The 22,606-nt window shown below is 45.9% G+C and overlaps 1 protein-coding gene and 1 long non-coding RNA gene across 4 annotated transcripts; one reads left to right on the top strand and one right to left on the bottom strand.

The window, feature by feature from the left end:
• Window positions 1–4,495: 4,495 nt before the first annotated feature.
• LOC130517512 (uncharacterized) lies at window positions 4,496–6,451 on the top strand. Its single transcript, XR_008947731.1, has 2 exons — window positions 4,496–4,760; window positions 5,828–6,451. It is a non-coding gene; the product is annotated as an uncharacterized LOC130517512 (long non-coding RNA).
• A 4,754-nt stretch (window positions 6,452–11,205) lies between these two features.
• On the bottom strand, window positions 11,206–22,448 carry LOC130517481 (calcium/calmodulin-dependent protein kinase kinase 2-like). 3 transcript variants are annotated; one of them, XM_057019402.1, is made up of 16 exons: window positions 22,147–22,448; window positions 20,988–21,233; window positions 19,367–19,708; window positions 17,762–17,809; window positions 17,040–17,093; window positions 16,679–16,730; window positions 16,467–16,600; window positions 16,243–16,279; window positions 16,138–16,159; window positions 15,957–16,045; window positions 15,349–15,548; window positions 13,095–13,148; window positions 12,792–12,865; window positions 12,634–12,721; window positions 12,420–12,551; window positions 11,206–12,157 (listed from the first exon to the last, which is right to left on the bottom strand). In XM_057019402.1, exons 2-16 carry the CDS (start codon window positions 21,213–21,215, stop codon window positions 12,050–12,052), a joined length of 1,662 nt encoding a protein of 553 aa, XP_056875382.1. In that variant the 5' UTR covers window positions 21,216–21,233; window positions 22,147–22,448; the 3' UTR covers window positions 11,206–12,049. The 3 variants fall into 3 exon arrangements, with proteins under 3 accessions (XP_056875382.1, XP_056875381.1, XP_056875380.1); XM_057019401.1 differs by having other exon boundaries at window positions 20,988–21,274; window positions 22,166–22,448; XM_057019400.1 differs by having other exon boundaries at window positions 20,988–21,274; window positions 22,147–22,447.
• Window positions 22,449–22,606: the final 158 nt, after the last annotated feature.

The raw sequence follows: 22,606 nt of genomic DNA, 5'->3' as shown, positions 1-22,606 counted from the left end.
TGTGTGCTTTAGGAACTCATTTACTTACACACTTACTCATTCTCACACTCACTCACACACAGACACACACACATGCATATAACCCTAACCCTAACTCAATCCCTAACCCTAACCCTAACTCAATCCCTAACCCTAACCCTAACTCCAACCCTAACCCTAACTCCAAACCTAACCCTAACCCTAACCCTCCTGGTTACTTCAGCAGGGAGGCTCAGGGAACCTTCTCCCAGCTGCCCCTCAGCTCAGGTGGAGCACTGAGGTGCAGCAGGGTGGGTGAGATGGCAGCAAAGATCCAGCTCATTTTGGGCTGTTTGAAGGTTCTCCAGCCTGACTGGGGGGCCCAGAAAAGGCTCCTGAGGTGGCCTTCACTGACTCCTTCAGGAGGCGAGTCCCTCCACACTGTCCATTGATTTACCCTTGTGACGGCCCACTAGGTGGCCTCACGTCTGGGTTTAATATTTGGGATATGGTGTCTTTGGCTGCGCGTGGTCTGGTGTTGTGCTTGGCCTGCAGATGGAGCTGTCGGGACCTGTTGGGAGGCCACCACTCCGGGTGGGGCTCATTAACCTGATGAACCAGTGATGGCTTAAAAACCCGTGTTCAGGACGGAGATGGGGCTGATCGGGCCGAGGGTCAGCTGCTGCCGAACGAGATTGGAAACCTTGCCGAACGCGTCCACTGGAGAGTGCCAGTCCCGTTGTTAAAGCCTCGTTGGGATCATCCTCGTCGGATTCTGATTATACCCTGTTGGACCCTACTGCTTTCACCGTTACCATTGACTGTTCACTTTACTTTACAATAAATCCCTTTTTGTTAAAAGTGCTTGGTCTCCCCGTTTATGTTGTGGTCATTCGGAGCCAAGTGGTCATGACATATGGGGGCTCGTCCGGGATCCCGTGGTAGGCTGTAGGGCAATTTGCGCTGGTTTTTGTGTTTTTTGTTATTTTAGCTTTGTTTTGCGCTGCTGCCTGGGCTGAAGACTCAGCCGTGAGGGACAGTTGTTCAGTCGGAACAGCTGAAACTCAGCGGTATCGAGTTTAAAAATTTTGGCTCTGGGGCAGAGCGTGAAGAGACAGGTGGAGTTTGGTGGGAGGCGTTCGATACGGGAATCGCTTCGTTGATTCATTCATTCATTCATTCGTTCGTTATTCTCGCCCAGCACGCGTCGGCAGGGTTTATGCCACTTATGGTTAATTGATTGCTCGCTGTGCCATGTCTGACCTTGATTTGTTTTTTTCAGCTCCGACTATAGCCGCACTGGGGACCTTCAGTAAGGCCCAGTTATTGGAGGTAGCTGACTACTACCACTTGGAAGTAACCGAGTTAAAGGGGAGAAAGAAACGGGAAGTATTTGATAGCTTGTTAACTTCGTTAATGGAGCTCCAGGTGTTGTCGGACGGGACACACATAGGAAAAGCTACCCCTGCAGGTGCGTCAGTTGTCAGTGAAATGGGAGACCATCATTTGACGTTCGAGCAGCGCAAAGAATTATTGCAGTTGCAACATGAAACACAAAAGGAGCTGGCTATGCTCAATTTAGAACAAAAAAGACTAGAGTTGAGAACTAAAGAAGAGGAGCGCTTGTTGGAACTGGAACGGATGCGTAATCATCGCAGTGAGCAGGGCAATGTGAATAATATGGTTAAGTTACTGCCTAACTTTAATGAGCGCGATCCAGAGATTTTTTTTCTCTTTATTTGAGCATGTCGCGACTGAACGTGGCTGGGGCGTTTCGGATCAGGTAATACTGCTCCAAACTGTCTTAACGGGCAAGGGCCAGGAGGCGTTCATTGCGTTGTCACCTGCGGAGAGAAGGGAGTATGAAACGGTTAAAAATGCTGTATTAAAAGCATATGAAAGAATCCTGAACACTATCGACAGAAATTTAGGAATTGGCGAAAAACGGACAAGCAAACGTATACGGACGTGGCCAGAGAACTTGTGAGCCTTTTCAATCGGTGGTGTGTGTCTGTGGGCGCAAATACTTACGAGACATTGACTGATTTATTAATCCTGGAGCAGTTTAGGAACATATTGCCTGAGAGGATTGCAACCTATGTGCAGGAGAATAAAGTAACATCCGCTGCTCAAGCCGCCGTCCTTGCGGACGAATTTGTGTTAACTCACAAACCCTCCCGCGATCGGTCACAAATTGGAGTATAGCCGTCCAGATCGTCCTCAACCAGAGTTTAGCCGTTTCGGTCGCCGGTTCTTTCCGGGCAATGACGCGCAAAGAGGGCCTTCGAGCAGGCATGGCAATGCAGCCCGCTATCAGGACGATTCGGGTGACAAGTGTCGCTATTGTTTTGAGCCAGGCCATTGGAAAAAGGAATGTCCTTTACTCGCAGCTAGAAATAAAATTCGTTCTGGGAGCACTAACCAGTGGGGTGTGCGGCTCCAGCTAAAATTGATGCCCCCCAAACTGAGCGTGAGTCGGTGCGCCCGACCCCAAACATAAATGGCAAAGATGTCGCAACTACAACACAACATATCGACTACAGTCCATTTATTACGGAGGGGTTCGTGTCAATTGTGGGCGATGCGAAGAAAGTCCGTGTCCGTATTTTGAGGGACACTGGAGCTTGCGTTAGTTTCATCAGTGAAAAGGTTTTGCCTTTTAATGATGTGTCAGACACGGGAACGAGTGTGCTAATTCGTGGAATTGGTCTAAATTCATTTTCAGTGCCAATACATAAAATTCACTTAAGCTCGGGGCTGGTTGATGGAGTGGTAAATGTAGGTGTCCGTCCTACATTGCCAATTGATGGCGTAGATGTCCTTTTGGGCAACAATCTAGCAGGCGGTCGGGTGTGGCCCGAGCCTGTGCCTCCTATGGTTAAAACTAACCCAGTACCAAACACACAGCAGAACGATTGTTCTACAGCGTGCGCAATGACGAGGGCTATGTCTAAAAATCTGTCGAGACAATCTAGCTCCTCTAACGGGAAATATGTTCCAGTTCTTCCTCCATCACTGTCGCGTGAGAAAGTGAGCCTGGCGCAAAAAGAAGACAAATCTTTGTCCTTTCTGTTTGAGCGAGTGTCCTCAGGCTCTAGTGCAGAGTACGCTATCGATCAAGGACTCCTGCTACGCAAGTATTCTCCCCCAGAGAAGTCGGATGTGGCAGGTCCGGTGACCCAAGTGGGTGATCCCTATAGTGTATCGGGACGTAGTGTTGGAAACTGCGCACGGAGAGGCGTCTGGGCATTTTGGGGTCAATAAAACATATCGGCGAATACTTGAACATTTTTATTGGCCTCGGATAAAACGAGACGTGGCTAAATTTGTGAAGTGTTGCCATGTGTGTCAAATGGCTGGAAAGCAAAATGAAAAAATAGAGCCTGCACCATTACAGCCTATTCCGTCGGTGGTCAAACCGTTTCGGCATTTAATTATTGATTGTGTGGGGCCGTTGCCCCGTCAAAGTCGGGTAGCGCTTACCTTTTGACTATCATGTGTCAAGCAATTCGCTATCCTGCGGCCTATCCATTAAGAACAATTAACAAAACACCAAAAACGTTCTAAAGGCATTGACACAATTTATGGCCGTATTTGGTATTCCCCGGGTCGTCCAGAGTGACAGGGGGTCAAATTTCACGTCTGCTGCTTTTGCGGATGCACTCCGCCAGTTACGTATTCAGCACAATATTAGTAGTGCGTACCATCCCCAGAGCCAGGGTGCTCTTGAGCGTTTTCACGCGTCACTGAAGTCTCTATTGAGAGTTTACTGTGTTGAGCTTAACCGGGATTGGGAAGAGGGCCTACCCTGGTTGTTACTCGCAGCCAGGAGTGTAGTGCAGGAGAGCACTGGGTTTAGCCCTAACCAATTAGTGTTTGCGCACCAAGTTCGCTGTCCCTTGGATGTTTTACGAGGTGATACCAAAATATCCGATTCACCGGATGACTTGGTTGATTATGTACATGGTTTTCGGCGGAAGCTATTTTTGGCATGGAAGATGGCCAGTGACAATTTAACTGAAGCACAAAAACAAATGAAAAAACGATTTGATGAAAAATCAAAACTCCGTGTGTTTAGTCCAGGAGACCAAGTGCTCGCGTTGCTATCTCTCCCTGGGTCTCCGTTCGCTGCAAAGTTTTCGGGTCCTTATGTGATCAAGAGGAAAATCTCTGAGACGAATTACGTGGTGTCTACTCCTGATCGCAAGCGGGCTACGCAGCTTTGTCACGTTAATCTCCTAAAACCTTATTACACCTCTTCCAATGCTTCGGGGGGAGCGAAAGCAGTAGCTCTGGCTGGGGGCGGGGCGCCGTCTCTTCAGGTGGCAGGTGGAGATGACGGGGGGGTCGGTCTGATGATGCGGTGCTGCTGGGGAGGTTGGAGAATTCTGTTAAATTGGCGGAGTTAGACAAACTTGTGGGACATCTGGGTGAAGATCGCGCTGAAGAATTAAAAGATTTGATTCTGGAGTTTAAATCTTTATTTTCTGACACACCTTCTTGCACCCAGTTAATTACACACGATGATGTGGGGTGAAACAAGCCCAATAAAACAGCGTTTTTACCGCGTGGCACCTGAGAAAAGCAAAGCTTTAGATGATTGTGTGGAGTATTTAGTAAAGAATAATCTGGCTCAGCCTTCATTTTCTAGCTGGGCGTCACCGTGTTTGCTCGTACGGAAGGCTGATAACACCTATCGGGTTTGCACCGATTACCGGAAGGTAAACGCGGTGACTAAGCCAGACTCATTCCCTTTGCCTAGGATCGATGACTGTGTTGATCGGGTTGGTGCTGCACAGTTCGTGAGTAAATTCGATCTTTTAAAGGGTTATTATCAGATCAGGCTTACTCCGCGCGCACAAGAAATCTCCGCGTTCGTTACACCATCTGGGCTCTATTCATATCGGATTATGGGGTTCGGTCTTCGGAATGCCCCTAGCACGTTCCAACGGCTCATGAACCGAGTGGTCGCTGGGTTGGAGGGATGCGCTGTTTATTTGGATGATGTGATTATCCATAGTGAGACGTGGGACGATCACATTGCGCGCACGCGCGCGCTCTTTGAGAGATGGCATCGGCGAACCTCACTCTCAACTTGGCTAAGTGCGAATTCGCAAAAGCTACGGTAACCTACCTAGGCAAAATCGTGGGGCAGGGGGCAGTTCAGCTGTCAGTGCCAAGGTTGAGGCTATCCATTCCTTTCCTCCTCCTACCACCAAAAAGGAGTTAATGAGATTTTTGGGAATGGTTGGGTATTACCGGGGTTTTGCGTAAATTTCTCGACGGTGGTTTCACCATTAACAGATTTGTTAAAAGCGAAATCCGTGTTTGTCTGGTCTCCGGAGTGTCAGCGTGCATTTGAGAATGCAAAATTACTGTTGAGTTCAGCACCGGTTTTGGCTGCGCCGCGATTGAATGACCCATTTCAGCTGCAGGTGGACGCGAATCATGTCGGGGCCGGTGCGGTGCTTTTACAGGCAGATGGAAATGGAATCGATCGTCCAGTATGCTATTTTTCCCGAAAGTTCAAGAACCATCAGCTGAACTATTCGGTCATTGAAAAAGAAGCATTAGCATTGGTTTGGGCGTTGATGCATTTTGATGTTTATGTGGGCGGGGGTTCCCAAGTAGTGGTCTACTCGGACCATAATCCCCTGACGTTCTTAAACTCATTGCAAAACTCCAATCAAAGGTTGATGCGGTGGTCTTTATTCTTACAGCCTTACAATTTAGTAATTAAACACATTCGTGGGGTGGAGAATGTTATGGCGGACGCTCTCTCCCGAGCTCCGTCCGAGTGAGCCTCGGTTGTTCTGTGTCTGTCTGTCCGCCCATGTCTTTGTTTGTCGCCCTTAAATGTGCTTTCCAGGCGCCGGATAGCTGGACGGCCGACAAGTACGCTTGGGTGAGAGACAGGCCGAATGCTTGGGGTCACGTGAGTTGCAAGTGTGAGACTGTAATGCTTGAGAGTGTGCATGAGCATGTGTGTATGAAGGTTTCTTTTGGTTAAAATATTTTCTTTTTCATTTAATGGGTTTTGGTAATTAACTCCCCCTCCTGCTATGGGCCTTTATCTTTTGGGGGGAGGTGTGACGGCCCACTAGGTGGCCTCACGTCTGGGTTTAATATTTGGGATATGGTGTCTTTGGCTGCGCGTGGTCTGGTGTTGTGCTTGGCCTGCAGATGGAGCTGTCGGGACCTGTTTGGGAGGCCACCACTCCAGGTGGGGCTCATTAACCTGATGAACCAGTGATGGCTTAAAAACCCGTGTTCAGGACGGAGATGGGGCTGATCGGGCCGAGGGTCAGCTGCTGCCGAACGAGATTGGAAACCTTGCCGAACGCGTCCACTGGAGAGTGCCAGTCCCGTTGTTAAAGCCTCGTTGGGATCATCCTCGTCGGATTCTGATTATACCCTGTTGGACCCTACTGCTTTCACCGTTACCATTGACTGTTCACTTTACTTTACAATAAATCCCTTTTTGTTAAAAGTGCTTGGTCTCCCCGTTTATGTTGTGGTCATTCGGAGCCAAGTGGTCATGACACCCTAACCCAAACCTTAACCCTAACTCCAACCCTAATACTAACCCTAACCCTAATGCTAACCTTAACCCTAACCCTAATGCTAACCTTAACCCTAACCCTAATGCTAACCTTAACCCTAACCCTAACCCAACCAACCCAAAAAACCCAAACCCTAACCCAACTCCAACCCTAACCCTAATGCTAACCCTTATGCTAATGCTAACCTTGATGCTAATGCTAACCCTAACCCTAACTCCAACCCTAATGCTAACCCTAATGCTAATGCTAACCTTGATGCTAATGCTAACCTTGATGCTAATGCTAACTCTAACCCTAACCCTAATGTTAACCCTAACCCTAACCCTAACCCTAATGCTAACCCTAACCCAACTCCAACCCTAACCCAAACCCTAACCCTATCTCACTCATTCTCACACTCACTCACACACAGACACTCACACATGCACATTAGAGCTTTCAAAATATTACGTTAAAAAACATTACGTGCAACTATGCGCGCATGTGCGCTTATGTGCGCGCGTGTGCGCGTAAGTGCGCTTATGTACGCGCGTGTGCGCGTAAGTGCGCGTGTGTGCTTTAGGAACTCATTTACTTACACACTACTCATTCGCACACTCACTCACACACAGACACACACACATGCAGAGAACCCGAACCCTAACGCAAGCCCTAACCCGAACCCTAACCCGAACGCAAGCCCGAACACGAACCCGAACGCCATCCCGAACCCTAACCCGAACCGAACCCAACCCTAACCCTAACTCCAACCCTAACCCTAACTCATCCCGAACCCTAACCCTAACTCCATCCCTAACCCTAACCCTAACCCTAACCCTAACATAACTCCAACCTAACCCTAACTCCAACCCTAACCCTAACTCAATCCCTAACCCTAACTCTAACCCTCCTGGTTACTTCAGCAGGGAGGCTCAGGGAACCTTCTCCCAGCTGCCCCTCAGCTCAGGTGGAGCACTGAGGTGCAGCGGGTGAGATGGCAGCAAAGATCCAGCTCATTTTGGGCTGTTTGAAGGTTCTCCAGCCTGACTGGGGGGCCCAGAAAAGGCTCCTGAGGTGGCCTTCACTGACTCCTTCAGGAGGCGAGTCCCTCCACACTGTCCATTGATTTACCCTAACCCAAACCTTAACCCTAACTCCAACCCTAATACTAACCCTAACCCTAATGCTAACCTTAACCCTAACCCTAATGCTAACCTTAACCCTAACCTAACCCAACTCCAACCCTAACTCCAACCCTAACCCTACCCTAACCCTAACCTAACCCTAATAGCATAAGGGCTAATGCTAACCCTTATGCTAATGCTAACCTTGATGCTAATGCTAACCTTGATGCTAATGCTAACCCTAACTCCAACCCTAATGCTAATGCTAACCCTAATGCTAATGCTAACCTTGATGCTAATGCTAACCTTGATGCTAATGCTAACCCTAACCCTAATACTAACCCTAATGCTAACCTTAACCCTAACCCTAACCCAACTCCAACCCTAACTCCAACCCTAACTCCAACCCTAACCCTAACCCTAACCCTAATGCTACCCTTATGCTAATGCTAACCCTAGCCCTAACTCCAACCCTAATGCTAATGCTAACCCTAATGCTAACCTTGATGCTAATGCTAACCTTGATGCTAATGCTAACTCTAACCCTAACCCTAATACTAACCCTAATGCTAACCTTAACCCCAACCCTAACCCAACTCCAACCCTAACCCAAACCCTAACCCTAACCCTCTCTCACTCATTCTCACACTCACTCACACACAGACACTCACACATGCACATTAGAGCTTTCAAAATATTACGTTAAAAAACATTACGTGCAACTATGCGCGCATGTGCGCTTATGTGCGCGCGTGTGCGCGTAAGTGCGCTTATGTACGCGTAAGTGCGCGCGCGTGCGCTTATGTACGCGTAAGTGCGCGTAAGTGCGCTTATGTGCGCGGGTGTGCGCGTAAGTGCGCGTGTGTGCTTTAGGAACTCATTTACTTACACACTTACTCATTCTCACACTCACTCACACACAGACACACACACATGCATATAACCCTAACCCTAACTCAATCCCTAACCCTAACCCTAACTCAATCCCTAACCCTAACCCAACCCTAACCCTAACTAACTCTGATTAATTATCCCTCCCCCTATCTGATTCTGATTTCTAAATTGCCCATGGTCCTGTTCTCAATCCTAGCCTCATTATTCCAACCCAAACCGATGTCCCCATACCCAAAACCCAATCTCGTGCCCGCTAAGCCTTGTACCTATCAATCAAACCCACCTCAAACTAAGCCAAATTTGACTCAGCCCGCATACGGGAGAGCCCACAGGAGGTAGGGTACGAAAAATAGGACAAGTGCAGTGCCACATGGCCTAACGAGGCTAAGGAGAAGGTTGAAGTATCGGGAGGCAAAAGAGAGGAAAGGGAGAAATGAGGTTAAGGAAAGGGGGGAGAACCAAGGAAAAGATGGCATGAAGAAGGAGAGGGGAGGAAGGGAAGGATGAAGAGAAAGGGTTAAGTTCAAAAGAGGGAAAAAGGAAATCAAAAGTAAAAATAAAAAGGAATAAAAAGGAATAAAACAGGGGAGATGTTACAGGGAAACACAAATTCAATTAGAAACAGGGGAAACAACAAATACAAAAGATAAAATACAAGGGAAGGGAAGGGACATTTAAATTGAAAATAAAAAAACATGAAAAGCAAAAAGCGAGGGGAGTATAAAAGGGGAAACGGAAATTAGAAACCTCAGAAGGTCCAAAGATTCGGAGGGAGCAACATCACAAAACTGAAATGATTAGGAAACGGGAGAAGGGGCAAAAAGCAACGGGACCATTTTTATGTTGACGGCCAAGGGGCCACCATATTTAAAAGATCAGCCCGCCTGATGAAGGCCAAAACTGGCCGAAACGTCGCGGCACCAGGCTGATCGCAACTAAGGCCATAAGAGCCTCAATTTTTGGACACCCCACCACCTTAGGGTGGTGGACATTTAACTTTTGGGTGGGAGTCTCTGCCTGGGACCCCCTTGGATGGCCAGTGCTCTGCTTTCCAGGGGCTTCGCCCCAGGGGAAAGCCTAACCCTAACACCTAACCCTAACCTAACCCAGAACCCTAACCCTCTAACCCTAACCGAACCCGAACCCAACCCCATAACCCGAACCCGAACACCTAACCCTAACCGAACCCGAACCTAACCCGAAACCCAACCCGACCCAACCCTAACACCTAACCCTAACCTAACCTAACCAACCCTAACCCCTAACCCTAACCTAACCTAACCTAACCCTAACCCCTAATCCTACCCTAACCCTAAATCCTAACCCAATTATTAAATATTACATTTGATATCAAGCTAATTTAATTTGGCATTTAGGGGGTTAAAATGGCAGGGTGAAAAAATGAAAAAAGAAAAAACATCGCGTATATAGTGTTTTTTTGAAAAAGCGATGCCACAGCAGGCACTATATAAGGGACGCGAGTTCGCAAAAAGGGACCATTTGCTTTTCAACCAGCGTATGGAACACATCGTCCACAGCCAATACAGCGAGCCAGCTTCTGGTTATTTAGTGTGCCCTACCTGAAGAAGACCCATAGGGGGTCGAAACGTCGTTTTTTGGCACACTCTTCCTCAGTTATTTAATACATTTATTGAATTTTGGTTTTATTTTACTTACCTTTTAAGAAAAAGAAAAAAATACTTACCCTTAAAAAACATTAAAATACTTACCTTTTTCCTTTCCGATTTTTTGGAAAGCGCTTTTAGTTCAAAAAACTTTCTAAAATAAATAACTTACCTTGATTTATGGAGCCGGGTTGGACGGAGGTGCGCTATGGCAGGGGTCGCCAGCGTGCCCATCGTCAACAACAAGGATTTCAGGGTTATGGGAGGTCGGTTGGGAGGAAGGACCGTGCTTTCCCTGTCTCGTATGGGAGGCAGGGTACATTCCCCTACCCTAACCCCTAACCCTAACCCTAACCCTACCCCTAACCCAACCCACCCTCCCCACACACACACACACCTATCCTGCCTCTTATACCCTGTCCTCCTCTCCTTTCTGGTATGGATCATGTTAGCCAGTGGGAGGTGGAATGGGGACTAACATGCGTCGGCCAGTGCCTTGCCTCATCTCTCATAAAAAGCTACACAGACGTTGGTCTGTCTAGTGAGAGACTGGGAGTACATATCTCTCATTCCCCTAACCCTCTAACCCTAACCCTCTAACCCTAACCCTAACCTACCCATTTCAGGAATCCCCCCCCACACACACACACACACACACACACACACATACACACCCACACCTATCCTGCCTCTTATACCTTGTCCTTTTCTCCCTTCTAATATGACTCATGTTGACAGGTGGGAATTGGACTGGGGACTAACATGTGTCGGTCAGTGTTTGCCCTGATCACTCATAAAAAGCTACCCCTAACCTCTATCTTTTCTTAACCCTAAACCTGCTCTGTCACCTTTTGATTTCTCATCCACCCTAACCCTTAACCAACCCGATTAAGGAAATCAAAGAAACATCTTCATTAAAGTCCAACGATCCAGTTGCTATGATTCAACTGCCAGAAACATAAGTGGAGGTTGCTGTCACAGACTAGTCATAAAATAATGTGATATCCAGGTGCAAATGTTTAACATCCCTTTATAAAACATTTATGACTCCTGCTATAGTAATGAGCGTGCAAAAACATTTATTACCGTAACTTGTGTTCTAATTTCTTACATTTATTACACCACATTTGGTTCAATAATAAAAAACAATAAAAGTGAGGAATGGTACATTTAGGATGACAAAAATAAAGTAGGAGCTTCGAAGTGTACAATGCATAGATGTATACACGTATTAGAATACAGCTGATGGTTACCAGCAACTGTCCTGAATTTGAAAATACTTTGACAATGTTTATGACATTGAAAATCAATAGGCATAAAATACTCATCTCATTAGCAAGTGACTCTAAAAAGCAAAAAAAAAAGCAGTTGCCTTAGAAGAAAGGTGAAATGAATACATCTGAAAGAGTAGAGTCATTTAAAGCTTCGATACTGTGTAGCAGATGAAACTGTTGGAACAGATAAGCATTAAAAGAGTGCAGTGACACAAATTCATTGCATTTTGAAAACTATACAGAATTTTCCCTCCTCCAAAAAACAAATCGCCAGAGAGAGGCACAAGCCTCAACGTTAAAACAAAGTTAGCCAGGGTAGAAACACATGCAGGATAAAAGAATGGAAGGGAGGTATCAGGAAAACTCTGGCAAAAACTGGTTGCACAGAGCTATAGAACTCTTAAAGTGAGAGTCAGGAACAATGATGTCTCAAGGTAGAACCTTAAAATCAACCATACCAACTGAGTCCAGACTAATTATTCCATCACCAATTTCCCATTTCTTTGAGAAAAAACACAACACAAACATTTTTACTATAGGGCTTATCAAAGTTACTATATCATCTGGACAAAGATGTGCCATGAGCTTCATTGTTCTATAAGACAGCAAGCAGGTGGGGAGTTCAACAAGCCTCATGGGCCAGGCTGTCCCGAAGCACACAATATGCCACGCTCCTCTTTACGGGCCCAGTCAAATGGATTTCCAAAGGAGCGCTTCCTCAGCATTGTCCTCACAAGGATCTGTACAAAATCAAGAGTGGACACGTCCCACAGGCTTTCAACACAAAGAGTAACAGAAATGGAACTGTTTAAAACTTCTCCGGCTTAGGGTTACTTAGTCTACAGGCAAATTCTATGCATCCAATAAGAGAATTCCTAAGAAAAAAGCTGAAAGTAAACACACAACGAAAGAATTGTTTTGTTTTTTAGCTGATATGGCAGAAACAGAACAGTTTATTCATCTGAAGAAAAGTTTTCTTTTTGCAGTTTTTTTCAATCTCACCACTGTTGCCAGACTGGGAACATGTTTGACGGAGTTCTCCACCTCCTCCTCTGTTACCTCAATCAAAACACAACAATGGTCATCTTCAGGAGGAAGAGGCTCAGCACCATGCCTCGTCACCCACGGGTGAACCTGGGAATAGCAACTGTAACTGGTTAATCTAGTTGTAGAAACCACAAAATGTGACTAAAAAATGGTGAAAGAAAAGAATCACCTTAATCTGTGGGATTGAAATTCGGAGCTCTGGGTTTTTGTCCAGCATCCTCATCAACAGATCTTTAAGATCATCTGTCACATCGGGACTAAGGAAGACAGAATTAGAACTCGCACGAGGCAAATCAGGAGGTAATCAGATTACTGAAAACAACTTACAGTTCAGGAAACTCCAGTAACTGTGTCTTGATTTTCTGATGAAGGCTGACAATGCGCTCATCCATGAAAGGACACTGCCACATAGGAAAAAAAATGTTCTTTGGACAAACCGGGAAACTACTATAAAGATTCACACTCAAGAATGAAACCTCAGAGTTTTGGCATGAGAAACAAATATGTACTGATTCGTTTTGTTCATTGTGTCTTTTGGACGCTATAGCTACAGAGAGAATAATGTAATAACACAACAGAATGAATCAAACAGGAAATCTGACAATCTCACACTGTCACTGAAAAACTCACCATTCCAAACAGGAAACAGTACAGCGTGACTCCCATGGCCCAAACGTCCAGGGCCTGCAACAATAGGGTGGGTCAGGGTCAGGGTTAGGGAGCAGAGTGGGTCAGGTCAGGGTTAGGGAGCAGAGTGGGTCAGGGCCAGGGTTAGGGAGCAGAGTGGGTCAGGGCCAGGGTTAGGGAGCAGAGGGGTCAGGGTTAGGGAGCAGAGTGGGTCAGGGTCAGGGTTAGGGAGCAGAGTGGGTCAGGGTCAGGGTTAGGGAGCAGAGTGGGTCAGGGTCAGGGTTAGGGAGCAGAGTGGGTCAGGGTCAGGGTTAGGGAGCAGAGTGGGTCAGGGCCAGGGTTAGGGAGCAGAGTGGGTCAGGGTTAGGGAGCAGAGTGGGTCAGGGTTAGGGTTAGGGAGCAGAGTGGGTCAGGGTCAGGGTTAGGGAGCAGAGTGGGTCAAGGTCAGGGTTAGGGAGCAGAGTGGGTCAGGGTTAGGGAGCAGAGTGGGTCAGGGTTAGGGAGCAGAGTGGGTCAGGGTTAGGGTTAGGGAGCAGAGTGGGTCAGGGTTAGGGAGCAGAGTGGGTCAGGGTTAGGGAGCAGAGTGGGTCAGGGTTAGGGAGCAGAGTGGGTCAGGGTTAGGGTTAGGGAGCAGAGTGGGTCAGGGTTAGGGTTAGGGAGCAGAGTGGGTCAGGGTTAGGGAGCAGAGTGGGTCAGGGTTAGGGAGCAGAGTGGGTCAGGGTCAGGGTTAGGGAGCAGAGAGGGTCAGGGTTAGGGAGCAGAGTGGGTAGGGTTAGGAGCAGAGTGGGTCAGGGTCAGGGTTAGGGAGCAGAGAGGGTCAGGGTTAGGGAGCAGAGTGGGTTAGGGTTAGGGAGCAGAGTGGGTCAGGGTTAGGGAGCAGAGGGGTCAGGGTTAGGGAGCAGAGAGGGTCAGGGTTAGGGAGCAGAGTGGGTCAGGGTTAGGGAGCAGAGTGGGTCAGGGTTAGGGAGCAGAGTGGGTCAGGGTCAGGGTTAGGGAGCAGAGAGGGTCAGGGTTAGGGAGCAGAGTGGGTTAGGGTTAGGAAGCAGAGTGGGTCAGGGTCAGGGTTAGGGAGCAGAGTGGGTCAGGGTCAGGGTTAGGGAGCAGAGAGGGTCAGGGTTAGGGAGCAGAGTGGGTCAGGGTTAGGAAGCAGAGTGGGTCAGGGTCAGGGTTAGGGAGCAGAGAGGGTCAGGGTTAGGGAGCAGAGTGGGTCAGGGTTAGGGAGCAGAGTGGGTCAGGGTTAGGGAGCAGAGAGGGTCAGGGTTAGGGAGCAGAGTGGGTCAGGGTTAGGGAGCAGAGAGTGGGTCAGGGTTAGGGAGCAGAGTGGGTCAGGGTTAGGGAGCAGAGAGGGTCAGGGTTAGGGAGCAGAGTGGGTCAGGGTTAGGGAGCAGAGTGGGTCAGGGTTAGGGAGCAGAGAGGGTCAGGGTTAGGGAGCAGAGTGGGTCAGGGTTAGGGAGCAGAGAGGGTCAGGGTTAGGAGCAGAGAGGGTCAGGGTTAGGGAGCAGAGTGGTCAGGGTTAGGGAGCAGAGAGGGTCAGGGTTAGGGAGCAGAGAGGGTCAGGGTTAGGGAGCAGAGTGGGTCAGGGTCAGGGTTAGGGAGCAGAGAGGGTCAGGGTTAGGGAGCAGAGTGGTCAGGGTCAGGGTTAGGGAGCAGAGTGGGTCAGGGTCAGGGTTAGGAGCAGAGAGGGTCAGGGTCAGGGTTAGGGAGCAGAGTGGGTCAGGGTTAGGGAGCAGAGTGGGTCAGGGTTAGGGAGCAGAGTGGGTCAGGGTTAGGGAGCAGAGTGGGTCAGGGTTAGGGAGCAGAGTGGGTCAGGGTTAGGGAGCAGAGAGGGTCAGGGTTAGGGAGCAGAGAGGGTCAGGGTTAGGGAGCAGAGAGGGTCAGGGTTCGGTGTAAAACATCAGTCCCATAATTAACACGTGGCTGTTTGACAGAGTGACAAGTGAAAAGAAACTACATAACATAGGTTAGGAGCACATAAAAATTCAATGTGTACAGCAAATATTTCAGATGAACAACTGTCCATCTATTTTGAAATTCAACTGTTCAAAGGGTCTGTGAATACAGCAGTAGCTGCTCTAACAAAGAACTACTCTACTTGTGTCACCTTTTCTATTAGAACATCAGCTCAGATTGAAAAAAGGTTGACGTGTTTATTTGCATCTGTTCAACAAACGCCTAAGTGGGACGAGTGATTGACATGCTGTATGTAGAAAGAGCAATAAAGGGTGAAAGGTTTCAGCACTGACAGGCATCCTCTCACCTTTCCAGAGAAGTTAACCCTGTTTTCAGACAGTGCTTCTGGGGCTAGAAAGGCTGGTGTCCCCACTGTGCTCGTCAGGAGGGCATCAGTTCCCTCAAACTGGTTACTGACTCCAAAGTCTGCAATTTTGATGTGTCCATCTTCTCCCACCAGTAGGTTGGATGGTTTAATGTCTCTATGGATGATCCTCTGGTAATGAACTGTGTTGAGAGGAAATAAGGAATGTGATGGCATCACCAACAAAGGACATGTAACAGTAAACATGTTACACCTCCTGAATGCCCACATCTGTTGTCTAACCTCTAAACAAAGTCTTATCTGCATCATTTAAAGCAGTGTCACCACTTTTTGAATGTGAACATGAGAGAAAACATTTACGATGTGAAAAACTGAGTGGTCAACGTGACTAGGACAGCTGCATAAATATATCCCATTTACCATGTCCACATTTGTCATACTAGTTAACATCATCACACAAATATTAATCTTAGAGAAAGATAACCAGAGTAAACACAAAATGCAGTTTTTAAATTATGATGACTTCATTTGTTAAAGGAAAAAATCCAACCAAACCTACATGACCGTCATGTAAAAAGAGCCCTACTCACGATATCCAATTCCCTTCAGTAGATCTTGGAAGTAAAAACGGGCCTGATCCTCACTGAAGGGTTTATCTGTTGGCACCTCCATTATTGGCCTGAATGTATACAACCACACAAATGAAACACACTCTGCTATAAAAAGATGCTCATCTCAACAACATCATTATAAGGTTAAAGTGGTTTTTACCCCTTTTTCACCAACTCAAAGACTGAAACAGAAAATAATTTAGATTACCACTTACAAAAAATGCCTTGAATTGTACAGCGTGTGTGTGTTTGTGTATATATGTACCCATGTAGAGATGGTCCTCATTTGGATCATCTAAAACCTGAAAGTAAATAGAAAATTGTTTCCCGAATGTTCTGAACAATATGCCCAGGTGGAGGAAGGAGCAGTACCGCAGGTTGACCCTCGCACCATCATCAGACATGTATGAAAGGCATTTGCAGATTGGGTTCAACTGTTTCTCATAGTTTTGTAACAATAAAGGCCCAAAAACATCCAAACCAACTAACCTCTACCAGCTTGACTACGTTAGGATGGTCCAGTTTTTTTAGAATGGCAATCTCTTGGTAGACTCGTTCCAGCGGACCTTTGGGTTGAGGGAGGCTTTCCGATGCAGCTTTAGCTCCTCGGGGGGGGGGGCGTCCTAGCAGCGAGAGTATGAGAAGTGATCCACGTAGGGTTGATGCTATTTCAAAGATCTAACATTGGAAAACAGACTCACGTGGAAACCCAGCCTGTCTCATCAGCCTCCTTTTTGACAAAACTTTCATCGCCTGTAGAGAGTCGAACCATCACCACAGCTTAGCCAGAGCATAACCCAAAAAATTACATGAATGATTAAGTTTAAAAATGCATGTTTATTTTACAACCAAGTTCGCTAGACTCAAGTGACCACTCATATATTTAAGAGGCATTGAATTAATCCCCATATCAAAAATAGACAGATTTCCTACAGCAGTATCCAACAGAAAGCCACTGAGTCCAGTGCTAGGGTTAGGGTTAGTAGTTAGGGTTAGGGTGAGTAGTTAGGGTTAGGGTTAGTGGTTAGGGTTAGGAGTTAGGTTACTATGTGTCTGCCTCACATAGTAAGTGTTGTCATCTTCATTGTAGGCCAACTTGACGACACCATAAGAGCCCTGAAAGAAGAATCGCAGATGAAGCACTTTTTCACATCAAGACACAAATTCAAAGACACAACAGACCAAAAAAAAGCTATTTGTTACAAAGCCGAAAAAAATCATTCCATGTCACTCAGGTTTAAGTAAAAAAAAAAAAAGCCCAAGTACTTTTTTTTTTCTAATCACTATCAATCAGTCAGTCACTAATTGCTGATCCTTCTGCAGAAATCATCTGAGATATCCTGATTTAGACAATGGACCCAGAAGCCTGGTTCAAGATCTACTTTGCAGAAGGACTCAGATTAAAGGCACAGACTCCACAGCGACATACACCCCTAACCCTAACCTAACCTAACCCTTAACCCTAACCTAACCCTAGACTCCACAGCGACATACACCCCTAACCCTAACCTAACCTAACCCTTAACCCTAACCTAACCCTAGACTCCACAGCTACATACACCCCTAACCCTAACCTAACCTAACCCTAACCTAACCCAATCTGCATATTAAACTGCAGTATTAGTGGACTTCACTTTAAAGTTAAGTTACTCCAGATCTCACTCAGTGAAATATTTAATGTGTTCAAAAACAGATTAGGATAGTAAGAACAAGATCTAAAATACCAAATACTATATAATATTATAAAACAAGTAGAGCAAAAAGTCAACTGCATGTTTCTTTACCTTTCCGATCTCATCTTTCAGTTTGTACTGGTTGAGTTGGACACAGTCCTTCAAGAAAAAGCAGGAAACAGGCTCATTTAAACACATCAACACATATTTTAACAGACCGGTCATAGCAAGTATTCATCAGCAGCACTGATAAAGGCTATTCATTAGTAGTAGGACCATTAGAAGTGGATTTGCTTTCCTTCAAAAGCCATCAGACTGTTCAAATCTAGAGGTGTTATACAGTTTCCCCATCATGTGCAATACAGACAATTTTTATCAAATTAAAATGTGCATGGTAACTATTTCATTTATTTATACCAATATCTATTTGTAATTCATTGGCTTCTAATTGTCACATTTGTGATAATTTCATCCCATGTCACGACATGCAACTTTTGGTAACTATGGCAATTTAACAACCTTAAACTTTACGACAAAGACAAGAGCACTTCACTAGACTTTCATCACACCATTTGCTCTGTATTCAATGGTTCAACAACATCCAGGTTCAGGTGTCAAGCACCTAATTATTAATCTCTTTACGTATAGAGCACTTTTTAAGCCAGAATTTTAAGGTGCTTGACGGTTCATATATATTCCAAAGAAATGGGTTACGCGTATTATTCCCAAGTTAACCTTGAGGGCAAAAGCCTGCTAACCTGTAGTCTTCAGCCTCAGCCATGGGACAAGAGTAGCCACACCTGAAGATGTTTGACTCACTTTAATAACTAGGGGCCAATAAATATGTTTTACTTGAAGTCTAAAATGGACAACCAGCCGGGGAGGGAGGCCAAGATGGGGGTGCAGCAATATAGTTTGTCTCTGAGAAATGCTGAATTAGTTTCTAATTAGTCTGAGGTGACAGAGGGACTGTTGGCGGAGATGGGACAGATTTTTCTTAGCCTTCGCCTCTAAAACAACAACCAAAGAGACAACATATTGGAGGCAAAACTACACCACAGACCTGGTTGAGAACATTCACTGACACGACGTGTAGCTGTGAATGTGCAGTTTCATTAGCCAACATCTAATGATGGGAATATTTGTTAACAGTTTACTGAATGAATTGACAATTTTGCAAAATGCCCATAGCTTTTTTTATATTTGATTAAAAATACATTAAAAAATGATGTATTTTATAGTTACAGTTGTTTATGAGTTTAAAACGTAATCTACCATTTATTATTCCACAACGTAGAGACATGACTTTCTAATCAGATGCTTCCAAGAAACACCAGGATGTTGTCAGTGCAAACGTAAACCTTAATGGCAGTGATGTCCAATATGTGTCCATTGGAAATTTCAGGTTATATTAAAGGAAAATTATTTACAGCTCTCCATAACTGACCCTAAAGGAAAGCAGAGGTGACTGAAACTGCAATCAGACTGTAATTCTGAGGGTTCTACATGGAAAACATCCAGTAGACTGCGGGTTCTATGTTCTACCAAGAGGTGAGACCTTACCTGTGTTAAGACAGCCTCAACATTTGTGCTGCTATAAGACAAATGCAAGACAAACAATAATGGTGCATTGAGAATGAGGAACCTAACCCAGAGATGAAAGAAACCCTGACTTGTAGAACCAGAGTGGCAAACAGCTTTCTTCCTTGACTCTACCTGCAGGTCTGTGATGGAAACACTGTGTGACTCCACCGTAGGCCTGCGTGGCAGACGTGGAGATGTGTGTGGCGAAGTAATGGGCGAATATGGCAGTGAGGGGTAGATGTAGCGGCCGCTGAGACCTGCAGAATTGCAAGGCGATGCTGTCGTTTGGGAACGCTCCTGCAGAGATAACTTCCTATCTGAAAGGTTTAAACGACCCCTCTGTTCAGTGACATGGGGGAGGAGTGCCGCTGGCTGACACATTGTATGAGAGAGCAGGTCACAGGATGAGTTCCTCAAGGATGATGCCAAAGACGAGGCGGCTTCAGCAGTCTCACAGCTGTCCATCTCTTCTTCCTGTTTGGAAAATCTAAAGTTAAAACAGAGTTTCTTCAAAGTCAAAATTCTACACTCGATCATTACAGGTTATTCGTTGTGATTTCATACAAATATGAATGTAAAACTGACTTTTACAGACAACGCCTGAATATGCCGTAGTATGTTGAAATTTGAAAATATTAATATTCAATTCAAATTCATTAAATAAGTATCTGTTCCGACCCAGTGTCACCACAGAGCAAGCAACATTGGCAGAAAAAACCTCCCTTTAACAGAAAGTTAGCGGGACTGGTCCCATATGGTCTCATTTGACTATATGGGACGTGTAAAGGAGGAAGGCAAAGAAAAACAACACATACATTATATGTGCAATTACAGGCAATAATATTTGTTCTGCTTAGGACTGAAATGCAAAAACTGGGTGGAGGGAGTTCACTATGTAGCCCAGGAGACAGGGTCAGGGTCAGGGTTAGGGCTAGGGCTAGGGCTAGGCTTAGGGTTTTGGGTTAGAGTTAGGGTTAGAGTTAGGGTCAGGGCTAGGGTTAGGGTTTAGGGCTAGAGTTAGGGTCAGGGTTAGGGTTAGGGTTAGGGTTTAGGGTTAGAGTTAGGGTCAGGGTTAGTGCTAGAGTTAGGGTCAGGGTTAGGGCTAGGGTTAGGGTTAGGGTTAGGGTCAGGGTTAGGGTTAGGGTTTAGGGTCAGGGTTAGGGCTAGGGTTAGGGTTTAGGGTTAGAGTTAGGGTCAGGGCTAGGGTTTAGGGTCAGGGTTAGGGTCAGGGTTAGGGTTTAGGGCTAGAGTTAGGGCTAGAGTTAGGGTCAGGGTTAGGGCTAGGGTCAGGGTTAGGGTTAGGGTTAGGGTTTAGGGTTAGAGTTAGGGTCAGGGTTAGGGCTAGGGTTTAGGGTCAGGGTTAGGGTTAGGGTTCAGGGTTAGAGTTAGGGCTAGGGTCAGGGTTAGGGCTAGGGTTAGGGTTAGGGTTAGGGTCAGGGTTAGGGTTTAGGGCTAGAGTTAGGGTCAGGTTAGGGCTAGGGTTAGGGTTTAGGGTTAGAGTTAGGGCTAGGGTCAGGGTTAGGGCTAGGGTTCTGTGTACATAAATGGTGGGATGAGACTTGGCCTCTAAGGAAGTGCCATATCATTTTTACAAGAAATGTCACAATAAAGGCATTTCATCCAAAGGAGGTAAGATTTGCTCTTCGGGATTAAGGTGTTTTAACTTTTTGCACTATTAAAATACCCATTTTAGTTGATAGCATTTGTTCATAGAGTAAAACAAGGTAATGGCTATATTCATCAATGCTCCTACCTCCCCTGCTTTAGCTTCTTCAGGTGGCCTGCTGGATTCATACTCAGTGATCACAATGATGGATTCTATGGGATCTGTTGAAGGTATCTCAGGGTGACTCTGAGCTCGTGGAGGACAGCTGCACAGTAAATCTGGCAGAGGCTGCGCGGGGTGTGCTGTAGATCCATGAATGCTGCAGGAATTTGGGGGCTCGGCAGAGGTCCAGGGGGTGACTTGGCAGGGAAACATGGTTCCTCTTCACAAAGACTGATGAAAGGCAATCCATTAGTGGAGATGCTGAGCTGAACCTTCATCCAAAAAGCCCAGAAAAACAACACAAATGCTCAACATTTCAGTTATGTTTTTTGGGCGAAGCTCTAAATAGTGTCTGAAATTTAATGACTGATGAATTTGACGTCACAAGTGAAGAAATATGCCCATACAAAAATATTCCTGAATTAAGAGACATCACAGCTGAAGACACAAGTGGTGGCTAAAGCCAAACACTGGGCCAGTAGAACCTGCGCCCTTCGTAGGCTGTCACTTTTCCATCATAGGAGCTTACTTGTGTATCATTAGACACATTTACATAGACAAAGATAACGGGAATAACTGTTAATGATGAGAGGACATTTTGAACCCAAACACATTCATTCACGTCAGGTAAAACCTTCCGTTTATCTAAACCTATATGTTCCATCAGAAATGACTTTTTCTTAACTTTGCTTAGAAATGGGGTTTCATATTCATGGCATAGACTAAATAAAACGCGCATGTTACACGTTAGAAATGTACGTTTTACCCATTTGATCGTGGCGCTTAATAATTCTTCAAAATCTACATGTATTGCATTTAAATCAGAAAGTTTAAAATCATCAGAAAGCCGCGAAATTACTGTCATATTTCCATTAAGCCATTTACAGTAATATTGTAATTTATTAAAAACTTGAAATTTAATAAATTGTCAAAGCTTTTCTGATCATCTCGATATGAAGTTATATTGCAAAATGAAAACATCTATATCGATGTAGGTGAAAATGTTGTCGCCGCCTTAGCTTGAATCACTGCCAGCTGTCGAACACACATCTCCTCTAACCCTAACCCAAAAGATCCAGGCTGAAATTAAAAAAGGTTCCTGTGGCAACAAAACACTTGCCCCATGCGGGAGCAGCCAGCGTACCTGGACGTGCTGCACACACCTGCAGCACCGCGAGCTTCGTGCGTTTTTCTGGCGTTTAGCCCACGACCCTTTGCTAGCTAGAGCTTGCTAGCAGTGTCACTTTGGCCACCGACCATCACCGTGGTGTTGAAGTTGTCCGTCTGTGAACGTTGGTCCTGGACTTCCCACGACAAGGTGCAAGTTTTCGTCCCGTGTGAACATTAAACTGATGCGTGGAGGATAAAAGTGGGCTAGCAGCTATGCTAACTCACGACCTCCAAAATTCTGAACACTGCAAGAAGCGTCAATAGCTAAATGGCGACCCCTGTGGTGGAACGGTGAACTGCAGCACGAGGACGAACCATTCTTCAATTTCTTGCCAGTTAAGAAATCGTTTAAATTTAGTCAAAAGATGCAATAACGTTCATGGATAAATTCTCTTGCGGGACTAATAAAGCCTATATCTAAACATTTAAGTGTC

The sequence above is a fragment of the Takifugu flavidus genome, chromosome 20 (assembly GCF_003711565.1).
Source record: "Takifugu flavidus isolate HTHZ2018 chromosome 20, ASM371156v2, whole genome shotgun sequence".
In the NCBI taxonomy this organism is placed as follows: domain Eukaryota; kingdom Metazoa; phylum Chordata; class Actinopteri; order Tetraodontiformes; family Tetraodontidae; genus Takifugu; species Takifugu flavidus.
The sequence above is the reverse complement of the archived record's forward strand: the minus strand, read 5'-3'. Positions and strand labels throughout refer to the sequence as shown.